The sequence below is a fragment of the Trachurus trachurus genome (assembly GCF_905171665.1).
Source record: "Trachurus trachurus genome assembly, chromosome: 12".
NCBI classification, from domain to species: Eukaryota; Metazoa; Chordata; class Actinopteri; order Carangiformes; family Carangidae; genus Trachurus; species Trachurus trachurus.
In genome coordinates, this window is record NC_139908.1 from 24,616,784 (window position 1) to 24,638,730 (window position 21,947).

Genomic DNA, 21,947 nt, shown 5'->3' on the forward strand with positions numbered 1-21,947 from the left:
CAGTGCATGACGCGCAGAACCGGGGCTTAAAAATCCGAGCTCTCTGATTGGTTCCCGCTGTTTAACCGACAGTCCAGCCGACCAATCGCCAAACGGTTTGTCTTCGACGAACATTTGACCAGATCCCTGAACCACCGCAGCCGTCCCGGGCCCTTTTACGGGAAAGGCGACGGCCCATCCGGTCATTGTGAGATCGAGTCGCTCTGGAGCAGCTGGCGCAAAGTGTTGGGACACCAGTTTCTCCTGACGGGAAGTGGGAGGTCCTCCCTGAGAACCGCACGGACGTGCCGCTAACACTATCTTAAAATTAATTAAACTTGTTTCGGCCATTGTTGGTCTCAGCCGTAAGGAGTCATGTTATCGATTTAGCTACGGGGGACACACGGGCAACAACCGACGCCACTTAGGTGAGTAACTAACTACGCGTTGCTTTTGACTGCGGAAACAATATGGCGTTGCCGTGTATGACAGCGTTAGCCCCCGGAGTGCTAAATATTAAATTCGCAACAGTGCTAAAGGTGTGTACCCTCACTGTTAGCACCAAGCTGCCGTCGGCCGCTGCCGTGGTTGGTTAATACTGTTATGAACCTTCATGTATGTGAATTATTTTATTAAACTAACGTTAGCCCACCGTCTCAGCTCGGTGACAGTCACTGTGAAGTTAAATACCCACGAAGAGACACGGACACGACCTCTCCCCACTCACTCTCTGACTCTGGATGTTTTTTTTGTTTTTTGTTTTTTTTTATGTCGGCAGCCAGTCGTCATCATGGTATCCGCGAGAGTGCTCCAGCTGCTGGGGTTAGCTTGCCTCGTATCTGCCCTAACGTTACCCGTCAGAGGTAAGTACAGTACAGTAACGTTATAATACAGGACAGGACCAGTTTCCACTTGAACCCCTAATGCACAGCTGTAGGGATGACATGTTGTTGTGGTCTCAGCCTCATGTTGGCTTCACTGTGGTGCCCTGAACTAAAAGCCAATGGGATTTTAAGTTTGATATTTGGATTACAGCAGAAAATGTCCAGATAGATAGATAGATAGATAGATAGATAGATAGATAGATAGATAGATAGATAGATAGATACAAACTACACTACATTACCATGAATTTAATGTCACCACCACTAAACTCCCTTTACTCACACTTTACTCCTTTTATTATTACACAACAAAGCTGTAACGGTGGACTGCTGACTGGAGACAAAAACAAGTCCCAAATCATAAGCTTCAAGTTACTGTAACTGTGAAAGTGAAGTTCTACTAAATCCTGATAGTCCGCTCCAGTTTCCACATTCAGTACCAGTTAGTCAGGGCAGTGGTGGTGATGAATAACACTCTGGTTTTACTTTCAACTTTCCTGAAAACTGTTGCAGCATCTTACATCATACAAATATATCAAGATCTGTGCATTAGTATTAGCATTAGTCTTATTATTAGTCTAATAACCTCTGTGGTGGAGCCTGTGGTTTCACCTGTGTCTGTTTTGTTTATACTGAACTGATTTGCATCAGGGGCTGCGTGGGGGAGGTGTTCGGAAAGAACTCATCAGACGATGGTGTAGATATGGTTAAAGGTGCAAATGCTGTAAAATGTAAAATCTTTTTTTTTAATAATGTGTAAGATTGTTTGGCCTTGAACTCTATTGAGTGTCATTCTAGTTGTTATCATTTTTATAATCTTTATATGAGGAATCTGCTTTGTTCTGTGCTCTCCTGCTGCAATGTCTGAGTTGGACTTCCCTGCGCCGTATTACCTTTCGATGGAAACATTAACGTTAAACTTAATGTGACCACAGAGTGGCATTTATTATGGTTTGCTTATTAAATGTCACTTGTTGCCGTCCGGGGATGGACATAGTACCACTCACCTTTACAGTAGAGATATCACCATTATACATTTTCTTGGTACGATTCGGCTATTGTCAGAGAAATAATCACGGTACTACAATAATTGCGATTATTATGCATTAATTAATCTCACAACACTATGAATGTGTAAAATGATCAAATATAGTCAAAATATAATTACATTACTCATTGTTTACACAAAACATTTCCAGTATCTATTAATACGTACCAATTAATTAAGTGTTTGGAATATTCAGGTCATAAATTGTAATCTATACCAAATGTTTACATTTATTTTAATCTTTTTTGTTTTGTTTTGCTTTTTTAATTACAAATGACACACTAACATCTAAATTCCTACCAATTCAGTGTTACATTAGTTAAATGTATCTGTGCATTTAGGCTACCTTTATTTTTATATGGTTCCAACATTACAACATCTTTTTTGAAAAGTAACAGTATTTAGGAATCTTTACGATTAATTAATTGTGGCGTTTAATACCAAGATTAATTGTGAAAACAAGTAATCGTCGTGACATCCCTACTTCACAGTGATGTGCAGTAGATAGATGTTCTTCACATCTGGCAGCTGGAAACACTGAACACTGGCTGCAGTCCAAGTGTGTTGGTACTGTGTGTGCTGTGTGTGCTGTGGCCCTGACCTGGCACAGAGACACATTAATACGTGTGTTACCCTGTGTGTTTCCGAAAGGCATCGGAGAAACACAACTGATAGTTCTGTTTATATTAGGGATTAGGGGTTACACACAGTCTGTGTGTGTTCTTGCGGTTTTATAGATGTGGTTAATTTTGTTCCTCATGAAACTTGTCAAATCAGACTATTCCTCAGTGTTTTGAATTGTTAACATTCATGTTTTTCTTAGTTACTGCTTTGCCCTTGTCTGATTTTCTTGGTGCGTCACTGCCACCAGCTGTTCAGCAGAGTTATAACCTGAGCGCGCACACACACACACACACACACACACACACACACACACACACACACACACACACACACACACACACACACACACACACACACACACACACACACACACACACACACACACACACACAGAGCCAAGCCGGCTGTGCCACTCCTGGGTTTTGCTGTGGAAGAGTCAGTTCTCACAGCCTAGTGGTAGTTTGTAGCTGACTTCAGTCACACAGTGGTGATACAAGTCTGTGGACAAAAATCAATGTCTCGCAGAGTGAAAGAGGATGAGCTGATGTAAGAGACTTTACTGCAGATCTCAATCTACCTAGTGGAGACACAGACAAGATGAGGCGGGTTGGGGGCAGCTGAGGTGCACTGTATAATGCATTTAAGGGGGTTTATAATTGATAGTATAAGATTTTCCGTTTTGTCATTGAGGTCCTGAATGGAAGAGGACGTGGTGGAGGTCCACACCAGACATGGGCAAACTGTTCCACAAAGGGCCGTGTCGTGTGGCTGCAGGTTTCTGTTCCAACCAATCAAGAGCACGCAGTTTGACCAATCAGCCGTCTGAAGACTGAGATCAGTTGATTAAATGCGTCCAGTCTGGTGTGCTGCTGCTTGGTTGGATCAGAAATCTGCAGTTTGACCATTCCTGTCCTAAACATTAGTCAAACCCAAACAACCCAGTCAGCTTAGTGCATCAACACTGTGTGTCTGAGCTCTCTGCTACAGACACATGGCCCAACACAGCAGCTCAATGAGACAGTTATCATTTCTGCCGGGACCATGAGATAGCACCAAGGTTGACCACCATGTTGGAATAAGAGAAGAGGTGTTGTTCCATTCTTCCCGGGCTAGTACCAGTGTTAACCACTAGGGGTCCACTGCCTGTTTAATGGTGCCTTGCTCTGCCCAGCAGTGACAGCAAGGGATGCATGATAGCTATCAGTACCGATAATTATCGACCAAAATACACAGATAAATCAGATTTAATTTTTTGCTGATTACTAGAGCCGATTAGCCAACATTGACTTGATTTCACTTATTTTCAGTCTGTTAGCTACAGAAGAGCATTAGGGCCAACAATGGAGATATATATATTTTAAGATTCCAAATTAAAAGTCAGAAATAATTTCTGAGAAAAAAAACCCTCAGAATTTGAGTTTTTATCTCAAGACTTTTTTTTTCTCAGAAATCATTTCTGATAACTCAGAGTCTTAAATAAAATCTCTATCTCTAGATTGATTTGAAACAATAATAAAAAAAATCATATTTCTTGGGTATTTCTTTGCCTTTATTTGACAGCATAGTTGAGAGAGACAGAGAGAGGGGGAATGACATGCAGCAAAGGGCCGTCACGTCACGTGATGTGGGATTCGACCGGGGCCGACTGCAGTGAGGATTATAGCGTCTGCAATGTTGATTGTGTGTGTGTCAACTACCACAGCAAATAAGAAACTGAAGGTGCAGGATTAACAATGGTGTTTGTTTGATGAACAAAAGAACAAAGAGTCATGGTGCATCACTAGTCGTAGCTCAGCCGAGCAGCGTAGCAACCGATGAGTGTGTGTGATAGTGACCGTTCCTCTTGTTCTGTTGCTCCTCAGGTAACGACAGCCACGTGATAATATTCCCCCAGTCTCCCGTGCTGGAGGTAGGGACCAACTTCACGGCCACATGTGTGATCATCAACACAACTGAAGTGACGGCAGAGAACCTCTATTGGCGTCTGTCAAAGACCATAATACCCGCAGAGCAGTACACCGTGGTCAACAGCTCGGCTCTCAACGTCACCCTCCAGATAACCAGCGAGGGACAGGAGTGGTTGTTCTGCTACTGTAAGAACTCAGTGGCCGAAGTCCTGCACAATGGCAAATTTATGCACGGGATCCTCCTCAAAAAAGGCTGTAAGTAGTTTTATTTGTTTTATTTATTTTTTAAATTTTGTCTTTGATGACAGTGTTTAAAATCCGAGAGGTTTTGTGTTTTGTTGGGCCTTTCTATGGATTTATTTTAAATTTGGATGAATCTGACCTGTCAAACAAGATGACATGATGAAAAACACATTCCAGTCTCACTCAGTTGCCTTTCACATGTTTCATTAGCCATGTCTGTGAAAATAAAAGACATACAATCAGGGTTGGGAGGGTTACTTTAAAAATGTAATCCAATACAATTAAAAGTTACCTGTTGTGGGGCAGCGTTTAGCTCACCTGGTAGAGCAGCTTCTCTGCCTCCCCATTTCCTGTCTCTTTCTCGACTTTGCTATCAATTAAAGGCAATAAAAGCCCAGAAAATATACTTTAAAAACTACTCTAAGTATCACAAAAATCGAAGTAATGTACCGGATATAACCAACATGCAAATTAAGAATGTCACGCAGCCAGCACGCATCAACCATAGTGGAAATTTGTATTCGGCCTCTCCAAGACAACAATGCATAAAACATACACATGATGAAAACGTAAAAACAAGAAATGTCTGCTCTATTATATGGTTGATTTAAAAAATGTAATCCTGCCAAGTAATCCAAGTTTTTATCAGATTAACAGATTACAGTATACCCTTTTTTTGTATCCTAATTACATATCGTTACATGTAGGGGTGTAACGGTATATGTATTCGTCCCGTGCCGTCACGGTACGGGGGTCACGGTTCGGTGCACACAGTCACACGACGAATACGTCTGAATGAATATTTAAAAAAAAAAAAAAAAAAAAAAAAAAGTCGAGTCCTCACTCGAATCCAGGTGGCGGTAATGAGCCTCGAAGCTGCCTGCAGCCGTCATAGCAGACGAAGAAGAGAAGTGATGAGAGAGTGAAGTTAGAGGAGGAGAGCTGTCTGCTTCATTCATGTCACTGTGGCTTCTCAATGAAACAAACGGCGGCGGCGGCTCGCGACCATAATACATCCATGCTCGCGACTGGTCCACCGGACAAAGTCCGTCGGCGATGTTTCACGGATGCGCGGTGCGTCGCTAGAAACGCATCAAACACGTAGGCATGTTCAACCCGATATGTCAATCACTGGTGCAAGTAAAAAGACAAGTTGTGTGCAACAACTCATCCCGCAGCTTTTAAGCCTCTTGACATGAACACAGACAGGTCAGGAGAAAAGGAGACCGCACACTATATATAATCAGACACATTTTGTCTGATGAAGGGCTGACGCCCGAAACGTGTGAGTGACATTAAACTGTCACGGGAGCTTTTAACTAGTGAGCGGTCTCCTTTTTTCCTTACCTGTGTCTTTCTTGGTGGTCCAGCACCTAGTCTTCAGTTTTTTGGGGGATGTGCGTGTAGCTGCCTAATATGTTTTATGAACACAGGCAGGACCAGAAACATCACCAAAGTAACTGCTAGTCTAATTTAACTGTGTAAACCAACATTGATGTCAGTTTATTGTTTTGTTTTTTTTATAATATTTTTTTAATAATAATAATTTAATAATTCGAATAATAGTTGCCAGTTGTCAAGTGCACGTTTTTTTTCCTCTAGAATTAATGAATGGCATTATAACACTCCTAATGCACTTGTTTTATTTTGTATTCTTTTTTCTTTTAACTTTTATAACACAAGACAGATTTTAGTTTTACATTCAATTAGTGTCTGTTGTACCGAAACCGTACCGAACCGTGACCCCTGAACCGAGGTACGTACCGAACCGTGACTTTTGTGTACCGTTACACCCCTAGTTACATGTAATCCATTACTCCCCAAGCCTGCGTATGATGTTGTTAAAGATGTCAACGTCGTGTTGTTCCTTCATTATTTTAGATCGTCCACAGAAGCCTGAGAACCTCACCTGTATTGCTCATCAGAAGAAGGACCACATCTCTAAAATCATGACCTGTCGATGGGACGCTCTGGGACATCAGACCTCAGATGTTCCTATAAATTACACTCTGTACTTGGTTGTCCACCCGTGAGTACACCTCCAGATAATTATTCATGTTTATGGTTGGTTATCAGCCCAAAGGAGTCAATCCCAGCAGCTGGCAGAGTGATATGTGACACTGCTGCCGCTGAGAGAGGCTTCAAAGACACAAAACTAAATGGAAAGTGAAATAATGCACAGAAATGGAGAAACATGGGGCGGTGTTTGGCTCGGTTGGTGGAGCACCCGCCCCATGTGTTGAGGCTATAGTCCTCTGCAGGCGACCCCGGTTCGAATCCTGCGCCGAGCGGCCCTATCCTGCATGTCATTCCCCCCATCTCTGCCTCCCATTTCCTGTCTCTCTCAGCTGTCCTGTACATTAAAGGCAAAAAAGCCCCTAAAAAACATTTTTTAAAAAAGAAAGAAATGGAGATACATGTAGTGTACTGTAGTGTAGGGCTGACCCAAAAAATTCGAAGCTTCGAAGCTTCGTTCGTTTCCATGGTAATCGATCATGAAAGTCCGTGATGGATTTTTTTTCCCTCCTTTTTCCTTTTTTGACACCGGTTCTCATAGCCAATTGTTACATTAAAATGAGTAGGCTACTTGGCATCCTGGAAACCCGCCTGATTTTGGAAATATGCAGTGTTTGTTTGCCATTACTTTCCTTATTTCCGCTCGCGCTACTGTAGTGTAGGTCTGACTCAAGTGTTCTCTGAATGGTGTATTACAGCAACTCTGGCTCCTACAACGCTGTAACAACTGAAAAGACAGTCAAGATCGATGTAGGCACGTTCCCTAACCACATGGAGCTGGAGATCTGGGTGGAGGCTCACAACCCCCTGGGAAGAGAGGAGTCTGAGCACCTGAGGAATGACGCTGGGTATTTCGGTGAGTTCACTGTGACATCCTTGAGTTTACCTGCTCTGATCATGGCCCGACAAGTGGATTCACTGCTGTCACACGCCGTTGACGACTTGTTTTGTCTTTGTAGTGAAGACCGACAGTCCGACAGGCGTCAGCGCCATCACCGAGGACTCGTTCCCTACCTCCCTCCTCATGAACTGGACCACTCCTCTCCATCACACCGTCATTGGTCTTATGTATCAGATCAGGTTCCGCGCAAATGAAACTCAGAACTGGACCTATGTGAGTGCGACTGTCCACCGTCCGACAGTGTTAAATTTACGACCTGAATGCACCAAATCAAGAAGTCTTCTGTCTTTTCTAATCATCAGCTGACCCAATCAATAACAGATGTCTTTGATGACCCTCAGGTACCTATTGAAGAAATAACAAACAAGCATTCCTTCAGGATCCAGAACCTCCGACCGGACACACTGTACTTCACTCAGGTTCGCTGTAAAAACTCTAAAGACTATGATAATGATTACTGGAGTGAGTGGAGTCACAGCGCCAGCAACAGGACGCCAGAAGCCCGTGAGTATGACTGACCGCTCCAACACATTAACAAAAGTGACCACACTGAACAGATCCAGATAGTTGGATGTTTAGGTGAATATAGCATGTTGTGTTCAGTAGTTGATCAAAGGAAGAGATGTGGTCCTGTGCCTGTGGAAGGAAACCACTGTATACAGATGTGTGAGGACGACATTGTTCATTCCCGACTCACTCACAGAAATACTGATGCACAGACTTTAATGAACCTGTGGCTGTGAAAGATACTACGAGATGATACGGTTGAATAAAAGCTGTGTTTGTCTTCTTTCTCCCTCTGTGGTGCAGGGCCAACAGGTGGGCCAGATCTATGGACCGTCGTTCAGAAGGGAGACGACGTCAGCGGTCGACGAGTGCAGCTTCTGTGTAAGGTAAATATCTGATGCTGATATTGGTGTTTGTGTTCACAAACATTTTTTTATTAGTCTGTAAAGAACAGAAATGACAGTGAATTTATTTAAGATAAATATTGACAGCATGGAAATTGAGTTAAGGTTATCAGCACTGTAAAGAGACTGAGAGCTGTGTTAGTGTAACTGGTGATAATTATCAACAGGACTTTGTCTTTTCTGTGAACCAGAAATGATTTCAGTGTTTTAATTGATAACATTTTTTCCAATTGACTCAAGAGACTTTAAGTCTTTCATGAAGCCACAAGTGGGTACACATGTGTCTTTATATTTGAACAGAATCAGAACTCAGGCAAGAAACATGCAAAAATCTAAATCATTTAACTCTGGTGCTTGATCAAGTCCAGTAAAGCAGAACCAGTTAACTCACCTCACCCAACCTCTGGGCTTGTTAATGAAGCACCGTTGGAGTGGTTTGATGCAGCTCAGTCAGTTGTTTCTGTGTCGACCCCGACTGATGCCGACAGGTAACCTGTTGTGTAACTGTGTCCTGACAGGATCCTGCACTTTCCAATGGGAAGATAATCTGGTTTGACATGAAGATTCATGTGGAGAAGGGACAAGTCAAGAACGAAAGCTCAGAGTGGGAGAGGATCCTCGTCAACAGGTCGGACGAAGACTACAGATCCACCCAGAGGAGGATCACCGTCCTTAAGGAGATCCACCTGGCTGACGGGCAGTCCGTCAGAGTGGATGTCAAGGCTGCCAATTCAGCGGGGGCGTCTGATAAAACGTCACTAGTCATCCCTGAACGAGGTGTGTGCATGTCAACATGCCAGCGTTAGACGTGGACCTGTCCACATAGATAGTATATTGAGACACATTTAGTCCCAGACTGGTGACGCCTCCTCTCAGGTGTGGTTACCTGAGAGTTACTGGTTTAGGTATACTGTCTGTGGTGAGACTGGTCTTTAAAGGGTCATACCACTCTGTGTGTCAAAGCCTGATTACCACACGTTATCTGCATCCAACAAAACCACCAAGAGTTGTTGGATTGTGTATTTGATGAGTTTGATGAGGGAAACCAAGAAATCCCATTAGCCTCCGTAGCGTAGCTCTGAGCAGCTCGCGGCTCTGCTCCGCTGTTCTAAAAGTAGCTTGCACTGACAATTAAAGGTAACAAACCTACTGCTAAAACTATAGGGACCATGCCAATGGGCCAATTTGCTAAAATGTTGAACTATCCCTTTAACATCGTTCACAACCATGTTAAATATGTACAGTATTGTGATACTGATATAAACTGACAGCTTGAGCCAGTAGTATTGACCGATGTGTTTTATATCATTCTTTTTTCCTTTTTTTCCTTTTTATAGAATTTCACCCTGTGGAGGGGCTCAAGGTCTGGTCTCAGGGGGGTCAGCTATGGCTGAAGTGGAACCTCACCAAAACTCGGGGTGTGTCGGGGTATGTGGTGGAGTGGGTCACCGGGGACCAGATGGACTGGCAGAGGGAGACCAGGAACACCACACAAACTGCCATTAAAGGTGAGTCCGTCCCCTCCAGGGGTTTCTAACCCAGAATGAGTCATTGACGGGAAAATAACCGGAGCCCGAGTGACGGAGTTTGACCCAGACTGAGGTCAGGGCAGGAAATCAATAAATAAAACAAGTTGTTGCGGAATTCAGTCTGAACACCTGTAGAAACTTGAAGCTGTTGCTTCATCCCAGACAGACACTCACTTGATTCAACCTCTGAACCTGAATGAGTCACGTGTTCAGGGAGAATTTCCATGAAGCTACAGTTGACTATGAGACGCGCTGAAACACACATTTGACAGGTGTGTGTGTGGGGGAGAGCTTCTTGATGTAGGCTCAGGTCCTGTATGTTTCTCCCAGCAGTGGTGGAACAACACACCCCAGTGGTGGTGTGGGGAACTGCAGCTCCAGGACCTGCACTAGTGTGTCTGCAGGCTTCATGTCATGTTGATGTGTTTTCAGATTGTCTGTAGACGTCAGTGTTGATCAATATGTTGTCCTACTGTCGTTGATGGACAGCCTGTCCTTCATCACTTCACAGCGCCAGTGACCAGTTCACATGTGATGTTGGTATTAGACTCATGACTAAGCTAAAGGTTGTGCCGTAGATTTTCACAGCCACGTGGACCAGTGTGTAGAATATTCAGGGTTCTGCAGCAGACCAGTAGGCTTGGGTTACATGGTTTATTGTTATGTGAAGACACATGATTTATCACAACCCTGTACATTATGAGCGATGAAGGATGATGCTTTTTTAAATCCTCAGTTTAGTGAAATGGTGATGACATGTGATGTATTCATGAAGATCAGTATAATCTGTTGAGAAGGAATACTGAGGAAATAACGTGATAAAGCATCCTGTTGTTCTGATGAGAGAGAAAATCTCCCTCCTGCCGTGACCTGCTGCTGCAGACTTGGCTCTAGATCTTGATTTCTTGACTTCTGTGAAAACTGGATCCAGGCTGAAAGATGTCGGCCTCCTCCAAGTCTGCACCACTTCACTGATCCTTCACTTGTGCAGGTTTTACTCTGACATTTGATCTAATCCAAGGTCTCCTTGTTGAATCTAGGAAATCTGGAGGAGTATGTCCGCTACACCGTGTCTGTGTATCCCATCTACATGAAAAGTGCGGGGAAGGCAGCGAGAGTGGAGGCCTATCTGGAGCAGGGAGGTAAGACCACACTCACTCATTGTGTTCATGACCAGCAGCGTTCTCTGTCAACTTATTTTTTATATACATATATACATATATCTTGGGCTTTTAGGCCTTTAATCGATAGGATTATAGCTGTAGAGAGACAGGAAATGGAGAGACAGAGAGACGGGGAATGACATGCAGCAAAAGGCTGCTGGTGGAATCGAACCGGGAGGGAGAACTGCAGTGAGGACTGTAGCCTCTGCATATTGGGGGCCTGCCGTACCCAGTGAGCTAAACAACACGCCTTCTGTCAAGTTAATTAGGGCCCAGAGCGATGACAAGCGCTGGCGAAGGCCCTATTGTAATCGTAGTGTTTATTATAAGTAATCACATTTTTAGAGCCTTTCCCATGCCCCAAAACGCATCAAATTTGGCGTGCACATGAGGTCTGGTGAAATGTCGTTCAACATGGGCGGGGCAAAATGGCTCTCTAGCGCCCCCTAAAGTTCAGCTCCGGTTTTTACCTACATGTATGAAAATTGGTAGGCCCGTAAAACCCTTCAGGACAAACAAAAAAGCCTCTTGGACCCACACCCTTAACCCAACAGGAAGTCTGCCATTTTGATTTTTGAACATTGTGTTTTTCGGCACCTGCCAGAACTCCCTTCTTGCTTTGTGCCACAGCCCCCTCATGCCTCAGGCCCCCCGCGGTGGCATCGTGAGGGCCCGATCATCGCCGTTTGCGGCTTTAATTTGATTTTAAATTCAAATTACAGTGAATAATGAGCGACTAAATCATTACACACAAAAAATCAAAATAATGTCATTTAAAAATGTGTTTTTGAAATTTAAAATAAAGGCAATAATACTGCATCTAGAGGGCTCTCACAGTGCTAATGCTAAAAAACAGTTAACAGGGTCCTTAAAAAGTCTTAAATAGGGGCGGTGTGTGGCGCAGTGGGTAGAGCGGCCGCCCGAATCCTGCGTCGGGCAGTCCTTTCCTGCATGTCATTCCCCCTCTCTCTGCCTCCCCGTTTCCTGTCTATCTCTACTGCTTGCTATCAAATAAAGGCAAAAAGCCAAAAAAAGTCTTAAATACAAATTTACTGATAAAAGGCCTTTCAAGTATCAAATTGTGTTAAATTCAGATTTATCAGGTCTTAAATGTTGCTGCCTTCAAATGTTGTGGACTCCTATCACTGTGAGAATTTCAGGTATGCACTGAACGCAATTCAGCCCTGTTGACGCATTTACATCACATGGCACAATGACTGTGCTGCAAACTTGCCAGCTAGCCTTGTTGTTGTAGTTAAGTCTCTCAGAATCTCATTGTTACAATAAGCATCATTTACGACAATGACATTTTTGTTCTTTTCCACATAAACAAACACACTTGAACACTACTCATGAACTCAACTGTTTTCATTTTAACCTTACTGGACATTTTGAACTGACACCAGTGCCTCTTATTGGAAAGAGTATATTTTGACTTTTGGTCTGTATTTCCGTCGCAGGTTTGGTCTTAAATTTAGTTGGAAGTGGTATTAGAAAGTCTTAAATTTAACTGTAGTCACTCTGATTAAGTGATGGTAAGAACCATGGGATCATCTGAGTTGTCCCCTCTTCTATCTATTGAATATTCCTCATGTGTTCTGGGCGTTTTTAGCAGAGGTCTCCACCGCTCCAGAACAAACAGTCGCAGTGTTGTGTTAAAGTGATTCACTGACGGTGTCCAGCAGGAACAGGAGGTGTGAGAGCAGCTGTGATCTGAGCCGGGCTGATGTTTGTTCAACTTGTATCTGTGATGACTTAAGATCCTGACATCTGGTGATGACTAAGATTCCCCCCTTTAGTGTTAAAAAACCCTGGAAAGTCAGACGGACACATGAGCAAAGAGGATGTGACGTTGTTGACATTGACTGAGTTTCAAGTTGGTATCTGGTGAGATACAGTTGTGTAACTGACATGTCTGTTGTTCTTTGCAGTTCCCCTGGAAGGTCCCACGGTGAATGTGGACGGTAAAGCAGGACGTGACCGCGCTAAGCTGACGTGGAACGCGCTCCCCCCACACATAACCAGAGGCTTCATCACAAACTACACAATCTTCTACAACAGCGACACTGAAAAACGAAGTGAGTACCTGTCACGTGGTTCCTGTGAGGGTCCGATGGTTCCATTAACCCTGTCCTGACCGCTGATCTTGTTTTTACAGGTAAGACAGTTCCAGCCAACACCACCTCATACACTTTGACCTCACTGTCACCAAACACCAAGTATCAGACCTGGGTCAGTGTCTCCACCATCGCAGGTTCAACCCCGGGCAGCGTCAGTCACTCGTTCACAACCTCCATGTACGGTGAGTGTGTCCTTCCCTCTGCTCACACATGTCTCTGCGCCAGGCGCTGGGTTTCCAAACACACATTCCATCCCTGACGTCTGGAGAGGAGAGGTCGTAATGTTAGATATGCGTGGATTTGTTGCCACTGGTGCAAAGTGTAGGAGTGATGGGATCAGGACTAGGGATGGGTACCGAACTCTGTACTTTTATTGGTACCGACCGAATTCCCACCGAAGTACCGAGTATCAATTCAAGTGAAGTCAAACGGTACCGCATTTTGTTACCCGAATGCACCTTCGCATCGCGTGCTGACTGAATTCCTCACACACACACACACGCTCTCGGTCTTGTCCGTCATTTGAAATGAGGAGCGGTACCGCCAGCCCGTCCTTTTAAATCACCAACTGAAAAACAGCCATCCGTCATTTAAAAATGAAATCACGGACTATTATGAGACTATTATCTATACCGGTGAATATTGTAGCCTAAAGGTACCGCTTCTCATCACAGCGGTACTGTTCAATTAAGTCCTTGTCACGTAAACCTCTCGTCGATAACATCAATATTCTCCGGTTTGCTGTAGGAGTCTCTCCATGTTTCTCCTTATGCAACAGTAAAAAGGAACATTTACATTTTTTTAATAAACTATTCGACTAACCTTGCTAGATCAGAGCCTCCGCCCCGATGTCCCAGCTCTCTTCTCAGCGACACAAAAACGCCCCATAACTTGTAATCTCTTGTTTATGACCGATAAGACTACACAAATATACATGTTGTGACATCATATATGATATATATTGTTATCCAACACTCCATGGATTGCTTTCTTGTCCGCTTCGTTAAAAACAAATGCACATGGCCAGGAGGAGGGTTAGAAAAACAGCAGAAAAGCGACCAGACTTGCATAGTTCCCCTTTAACACACAAGTAAGAAGTAATGAGCCCATCACAAGTGAAGGCTGTGTCTGGCTGCATGAAGTCTTTTTCAAGGAGGCAGAGAGAAGTCACCAAATGAGTGAATGTTCACATTCAATAGCTACAAGCATCAGCATTAGCTTATGCTATTTTGGCCATCAGCCGATTAACATGATAACGTGTAAAAAAAAAAAAAAAAAAAAAGACATGGTCTCAGAAGTCTTCCTGTTTGTTTGCTCGGTGACACGGGCCAGCGCTCAAACATCTCCTACAGGACGTCTCATGTCTGTAGAAGAACTTTGTGTTAGCGGCTGGGTCTGCTACACATGATAACTGGATCTGATGTCGTCTTCTCTGTTTGTCCCTCAGAAGAAGGAATGATCGAGCTCATTGTGGTGGGCGTGAGCCTTGGATTTCTGTTTGTCGTCGTCATGGCGATGCTGCTCTGCGTCTATAAAAGAGAAGCGTAAGTTCCACGTTCCGCCTGAACGTCGTTGGTGTGATGCCACAACAGAGCCTATTATTATTATCATTATTAGTATTATGTTAATAGTAGTTGTAGTGGTCTCCACAGTATCCACAGTTCTTTGGTTGATGTGTTTACTGTCCTGCAGGATCAAGAGGAACTTCTGGCCTCAGATTCCAAACCCTGGAGAGAGCACCATTGGAAACTGGTCTCCTGATTTTCCTTCGAAAGTAAGGACTTCCTACACGCGGGTGTACACTCAGTTTACCTTCACTGTTTCAACACAGTTTTCGCTGCAACAAAACTTCAACCAATATACAATCAAAAATTATTTTTTTAAGTTTGACGGTTCCATTTTAAGATGAAGATACAGAGTAGAAAAGCAAACTACATCAACTGAGTCACAGTGTGACATTTTAAACAGGTCACTGTTTGAGCCAATGTGCCACAAGAGGCTTTGTAGGGCCCACATGAAGATATGCTTGGTATTACAACAGAGATGTGGCCACAATATTATGATGTAAACTTACAGAGTGAGATCCTGTGAATTTGATGTGAGCTTAAAGGGATAGTTCAACATTTTGTTGTTTTCAATTGGCCCATTGCCATAATCCCTATAGTTTTAGGAGTAGGTTCGTTACCTTTAATTATCGGTGCAAGCTGTTTTCAGAACGGCGGAGCAGAGCCGCGAGCTGCTCAGAGCTACGCTACGGAGGCTAATGGGATGTCTTGGTTTCATCAAACTCATCAAATAAACAATCCAACAACTCCAAAATGCTCTGGTGGACAAGTTGTGACCTGCACATTCACCACGCTATGAGCCAGAGTTGTTTTCGAGGCAAACGCAGAGACTGCTTGCCGAGAAACTGACTAGAATGCGTATCAGCGGTTTTGCATAAATTTACCTCGAAAACAACTCTGTCTCGTAACGTTCCGTTATTATCTCAGTTTGATGAGGGAAATCAAGGAGTTCCATTAGCCTCCGTAGCGTAACTCTGAGCAGCTCACGGCTCTGCTCCACTGTAAAAATAGCTTGTACCGACAATTAAAGGTAACAAACCTACTCCTAAAACTATAGAGATTATGGCAATGGGCCAATTTGCCAAAATGTTGAACTAACCCTTTAAGCATTCATTCATTTACTCTGGACATCACACCAGTTTGTTGTAGGTGGGCTGGAACAGACCTGTACTGTGAGACGACTGAGCTATCCCTTTAACATTGAGTTCGTAATACATAATAACAGTTCTTTAGTCTGGTGTTGACTCTGTTTCTCTTTGTCGTCCTAACAGTCGGAGGCACCAAAGGAGAACAGTCTGTCTGGCATCAGCGTGCTGGACGTGTGCGATACGAAGTCTGTGTTCGAGGAGGACAAGACCAGTCTCCCCCTGAAGAAGGACAAGTTCCTGTCCGAGGATCACAGCAGCGGCATCGGCGGGTCCTCCTGCATGTCCTCGCCTCGCCAGAGCGTGTCGGACAGCGACGAGGGGGGCGACATACCCGACACCACGGCCAGCACGGTGCAGTACTCCTCGGTGGTGGCCTCCAGCGGCTACAAGGGTCAGACCCCGAGCTCCCAGGCCCAGCAGGCCATTTTCTCGCGCTCCGAGTCCACGCAGCCGCTGCTGGACTCTGAGGAGAACCCGGACGTCCTGGTGCACGAGCGTTTCCCCCGACAGTCCTGCTTCACGCGCGCCGCAGGAAGCGAAGACGGCGCCAGCCAGCTGGAGGCGGAGCAGCAGGTGATGCTGGAGCCTCTGGACTTCTGTCCCCTGGACGAGGACTCCGAGGCGGCGGACGAGCAGTCGGATTGGCTGCCGACTGCGCCGTCCTCCAGCTACATGCCTCAGCTCGGTGGCTACAGGCCACAGTAAGGCCACAGAGACCTGATCCCGGGTCAGCCATTTCAATGCTTCTGTGCCTTTTGTCAATGTGCATTTCAAGCCTTTGAAAAAAGACCAGTGTGTCTTCAACATATAGTCCAAGAAGCTCTGAGAGACTCTGTTACTACAATACGATGTGAGCAGTAGTTTGCTTTGCATTCACACAAACATTTACATAGAGACATATCTTTATAGACGATGACTGTCAGTCATACGGGACACATGTATGTGGACGCTCTGAAGGTGACACAGGTGAAGCTCAGACCGAGGACAGCCTCTGTCCCCCCGCTGGAGGACCCGCGCCCTCCGTCCAGATGTTACAGTGTCACCCGGACCTCGACATTAACGTACACACAGCTCAGTTATGTGTTCGGCTTTAGTATATGTATTGCACATGAATGTAACACAAGCTCACACTGACATGTACAGCTAATGATGGCAGCGCATGTTTAAATAAAAAATACAAAAAAAAACAACCTTTACTACAGGAAACAGAACAGTCACATGATTGATGTTCAGTTTAAAGGTGAATCCACTGCTTCACCCGTTCATTTCTCTGCTCTGACACCAGTGTTCACTGAGGAAGCTAGAGATGAAACAGCGTCACGCTCACCTGTTAAAAAACATGATCGACTCCTTTCACACTGTAATAACTCCTCTCCACCAAAATTAGCAGGTGTAAGCTGTTTTTTTTTTTGCTTATAAGAAAACCAAATGACCCCTTTTCTGCCGCCAGTCGAGTTTGTCTGAGGAGACACACAACTGCAAGGAGCGATGTCATCACATGCACTCACAGCAGACACACATCCGCAGTAGAGAGAGACAGAGAGAGTGAGCTGCTAGCTGCTAGCTGCCGCGCTAACTAGTAAAATGGATTTGTTGCGTCTTGGAGCTGTCGGTGTCAGAGTCTCCGTGTGAGACGCTTTGATCGACGATTATGTATTTTTAAAACTTGTTCGGGGGGCTTCAGTTCACTGTCGGAGGAGGGCGGAGTCTCTGTGTTTCTAAGTGTAACAGCACGGTGCTGGACAGAGGACGGGACTGTTTAATAGAGTCTGAGCTCTGGAAGATGTTGCAGCAGGAAAAGGGGTAAAAACCATTGTGTTCACCTTGGTGTTGTGTATATGTGTGTAGTATATCCGTGCTGACTGGAGAGTATTTTGACCCCCAGGTGTTATGCCGACTGTTCCCTTTACTATTCTCTCTGATTGACGATTCAATCGGTGATGTTTTTCAAACGTACTCCAGGGCTGCAGCTCACTCTTTTCACCCCTGAGTACACTGTGCTGTGCTGGTGACAGGTGTGTTAACAGCATCTCTGCTCTGAGAGACTTCACAGCTAGAAAATAATGATCACGATAATTAATGATAAATTTTCTCCTCCCATGTTGCAGATAAACCCAGGACTGCTCTGGTCCTTTTTTATTTGAATGTTTAAAAACAAAGTGCTGCTGGTTTCCATTAGAACTTGCGCTTACTTCATGAAAATTTCACGACACACGTTAACAGTATCACTTATCACTGTGATAGTTTCATCACTATAGCGTCGATGTAAATTTTTTATACAGTTTCATCTCTAGATACAGTGGGAGACGAGGCCTCCTCCCCCCTCCGTCCTCAGTGTTCACACTGTGAATATACTGTCATCGTCAACAGCTGTGGCCTCGGTCTCTGATGGACCCAGCAACTGTCACCTCCATGATTAACAGTAAACACATCCAGATGGGAATAATCAATACATATCTGATTTCTGCTGACATCACTATGTCAAGCTGTGACCGAGTCAGAGGTAAAGGGTTCATTCAGTGTTTTTATAATAAAGTGATGAGTGTTGTGAGAGGAGACCAGGGGCTGATATTGATCAGGTGACACACACACACGCTCATGTCGATCTGTGACGGTTTGATCAGAAGTTCACCAGATGAATCAGACAAAATGCTGTGAACAGAAGCAGCTGGAGTACGAAGGGACGTGTTGATGAGAGTGGAGGGGAGTGGATCACACCTGTAAACACCTGCTGTGGAGGAGACTATGACTGATCAGCTGCAGATGACACTGTAAGTGATCATCATCAATATATATATGAAATAAACCTTTTAACTAACATGTTGGTGTCAGCTGTTGGTTTTGTGCTTCATACACCATAAATTCAACACACCGTAAATTATTTGAACTCATCAACTGATAATAGATTATTGAATTTCCCTTTGGGGATTAATAATGTCATTTGTATTGTATATTAATATCTTTATTATGTGTATCATTTTGTCTGGTTTGAAAAGCAGAGGTACACAAAGTTGTAGTTAATGCATAGGCTAACTATATATATATATATATATATAATAAATATACATATATATTTATACACACACGTGTGTGTGTGTATTTATTATATTATATACTGTATATAAAGAATATATAGGCCTATGTGTATATATAATACTGATGTAGTACTGATGTTATATAGGCTGTATGTATATTACATTTTAAGACATCAGCCTATAATCAAACAGTATGCTGAGTCAGGTTTGATTTAATGACTGTGTACTTTCTCTTCACTTTATGAATGACCCTTTATCGAATAAATCCCGTGGCATCGTGTCTCTATAAATCAATAGTCGATGAACGTGTCGGGATCAGCTGCAGATGATGAGGATCCAGCTCCTCTCTCCGTAGTGTGTAAACCGTGTCTCTTTAACTGAGGTATTCTCAGGACGGGGAGGGAGGGGGACTGGGTTCATCGGGTTCATGTAGTATTGGACGCCTCCTCCCATTTCAGGTTGGCTGCTTCCCTGGCTCCTCAGCGCACGGGGCGGCTGCGAGAGGCTCGTATAGGTGATGGAGGACGGCGGTGAAGTTTGCGGAGGAAACGACTGAATAGTGGAGCTTGACCTTTATCCGGGACGCAGAGTGTCGATCAGCTGATGAACCGAGCTATAGCTGCCATTTTTTCAGGTCATTCGAGGCGTCGGGGCTGAGCTGAGCATGAGCGGCTCCAGCCGGGTGCATGAATAAACCCGCTTCATTCGTCTGAGAGTCGCCCACTGGGATGGGGGATCGCTTTGTACTGGGCCTGTCTGCTGGAGGAACATAAACCATGATGGCTGATGGATGTTGCAGAGGGATGGACAGAGGCAGGGGGAAGATTGCATCAGACTCTCTACCGAGACCCACATATCCCCAGCAGTACATCCAGAGCGGGTCTCAGCAGCAGCAGCAGCAGCAGCCGCCGCAGCAGCAGCAGCAACAGCAGCAGCAGCAGCAGCAGCAGCAGGGCAATGACATCCAGGAGTTAGCCTCCAAACGCGTCGACATCCAGAAGAAACGCTTCTACCTGGATGTGAAGCAGAGCGTCCGCGGCCGCTTCCTCAAGATCGCCGAGGTGTGGATCGGGAGAGGCCGCCACGACAACATCAGGAAGAGCAAGCTGACGCTGTCCATGTCCATGGCCCCGGCGCTGCGCTACTGCCTGGGAGACTTTATAGATTATTACGCCCGGATCGGGCTGCGGGGGGGCCTCGCGCCGCCGCCGCCGCCGCCGCAGCTCGAGGAGCACAGCAGCAACGGACAGGGCCGCGCGCACGAGTCCCGCAGGAGGACGCAGCCTGATCAGCAGCACGCGGCTCTGTCCCCCACCGGCTCCGCGGTGTCCGACGACCATGCCCACCGCGTCCTCAAGAGCGAGTTCATCGAGAGGGACAACAGAAAGTACTTCCTGGACCTGAAGGAGAACCAGAGGGGCCGGTTCCTGCGCATCCGGCAGACCGTCAGCAAGGGACACGGCACCATGGGCTACTACGGCCAGGGCATCGAGCAGACCATCGTGCTGCCGGCGCAGGGGCTCATCGAGTTCAGAGACGCGCTGTCGCAGCTCATCGAAGACTACGGAGACGAGGACGCGGACGAGCGCGGCGGCGGCAGCGGCATCGGCGGCCGAACCGGCTCCAGGAACCAGGACGACAGCCCCGAGCTACCCGAGGCCGCGTCGTTTCGCGTGGACAACAAGAGGTTTTACTTCGACGTGGGCTCCAACCGGTACGGGATCTTTTTAAAAATCAGCGAGGTGCGGCAGCCGTACAGAAACACCATCACGGTGCCGCTCAAAGCCTGGGCCCGGTTCGGAGAGAACTTCATCCGCTACGAGGAGGAGATGCGACGGATTTTCACGTGTCACAAAGAGAAGAGGACAGACGGACGGCAGGACAGCGAGGAGCAGGACTGACCTTCACAGGAGGCGGTCTGTGATCTGTGGTGGTGGTCCCGGGGTCCCGGTCCCCCCACCTTTAACTTTGTGGCTCATCCGCCAAGGGCTGGTACCGACTCATCATCAACCTGCCAAGAAGTCATTGTCTCATTAGCCTGATGCTCCATCATGTCTCAGTGTTGGGTTGGGTCCTGCACTTTAGCCACTTAATCCCCCCACCCCACCCCACCCCTCCCCTTTAAATTTTAACAGTGCACTGTCACGCAGGTGTCACACAAAGTGACCCCCCCCTGCTGAAGCCACTTTAACATGTGCTGCAACACATGCAGTGCAACAATCTGAGCTCAGTGCAGCTCAGTTTTTTATCTTAACAGAACAAATGAAGAAATTATTCTAAGATAACAAAAAGATTAACGTTTAGTGATAATATTTATATTTTAATTCAAAAGTTAAAAGGCCTCACGTGATATTGAGCTTGTTCTGGGGCCCCCTGCTGGCCCCGGAGCCTGGAGCAGGAGCTGAGAGCAACACACACCAGCTGCATCAGCTGAGGGCTGCAGCACACACACACACACACACACACACACACACTGCACCGCCTGCAGAGGAGGTGCAGCCTGCTGCTGTTACCAGGGGTGCAGGGGGTCAGCGGAGAGACGGGCACAGTGCTGCTGCTGCTGGTGTGTGTTGTCTGTCAGTCTGTGGCTACACTGGAGATTCATAACTCATCCTAACATGTAAAATTACGATTGCTACGTTTTACGTAGCCTGCACACACACGCACACACACACACTGAGGCTTCCTGCATCTGTGTGTGTGTGTGTGTGCAGGTGAGCTGAGCAGGTCCGACTGCAGTGTGTAACGTAGCAATGTGCTGATTAGCTGCTAAATAAACGGTGTAGTGCTGTAGAGTCAGAGGAGAACCAGAACCAGGACACAGATGCTGCTGTCTGCTGGTTCTGGTTCTGGACTTGGTGATCAGCGACAACT

The 21,947-nt window shown here is 45.5% G+C and overlaps 2 protein-coding genes across 3 annotated transcripts; both read left to right on the forward strand.

Moving 5' to 3' along the window:
- The first annotated feature begins 212 nt into the window (after positions 1-212).
- il6st (interleukin 6 cytokine family signal transduce) lies at positions 213-18,839 on the forward strand. Of its 2 annotated transcripts, none has more exons than XM_083983717.1 (16): positions 213-407; positions 758-842; positions 4,398-4,697; positions 6,567-6,714; positions 7,400-7,557; positions 7,661-7,815; positions 7,944-8,106; positions 8,413-8,495; positions 9,032-9,290; positions 9,851-10,021; positions 11,083-11,184; positions 13,137-13,283; positions 13,364-13,507; positions 14,773-14,869; positions 15,018-15,099; positions 16,162-18,839. In XM_083983717.1, the coding sequence occupies exons 2-16, from the start codon at positions 770-772 to the stop codon at positions 16,741-16,743; spliced, it is 2,664 nt and encodes an 887-aa protein (XP_083839843.1). In that variant the 5' UTR covers positions 213-407; positions 758-769; the 3' UTR covers positions 16,744-18,839. The 2 variants fall into 2 exon arrangements, with proteins under 2 accessions (XP_083839843.1, XP_083839844.1); XM_083983718.1 differs by having other exon boundaries at positions 228-407; positions 762-842.
- A 710-nt stretch (positions 18,840-19,549) lies between these two features.
- purg (purine-rich element binding protein G) lies at positions 19,550-21,223 on the forward strand. The gene has a single exon (XM_083982877.1). It carries the CDS (start codon positions 19,850-19,852, stop codon positions 20,972-20,974), a length of 1,125 nt encoding a protein of 374 aa, XP_083839003.1. The 5' UTR covers positions 19,550-19,849; the 3' UTR covers positions 20,975-21,223.
- Positions 21,224-21,947: the final 724 nt, after the last annotated feature.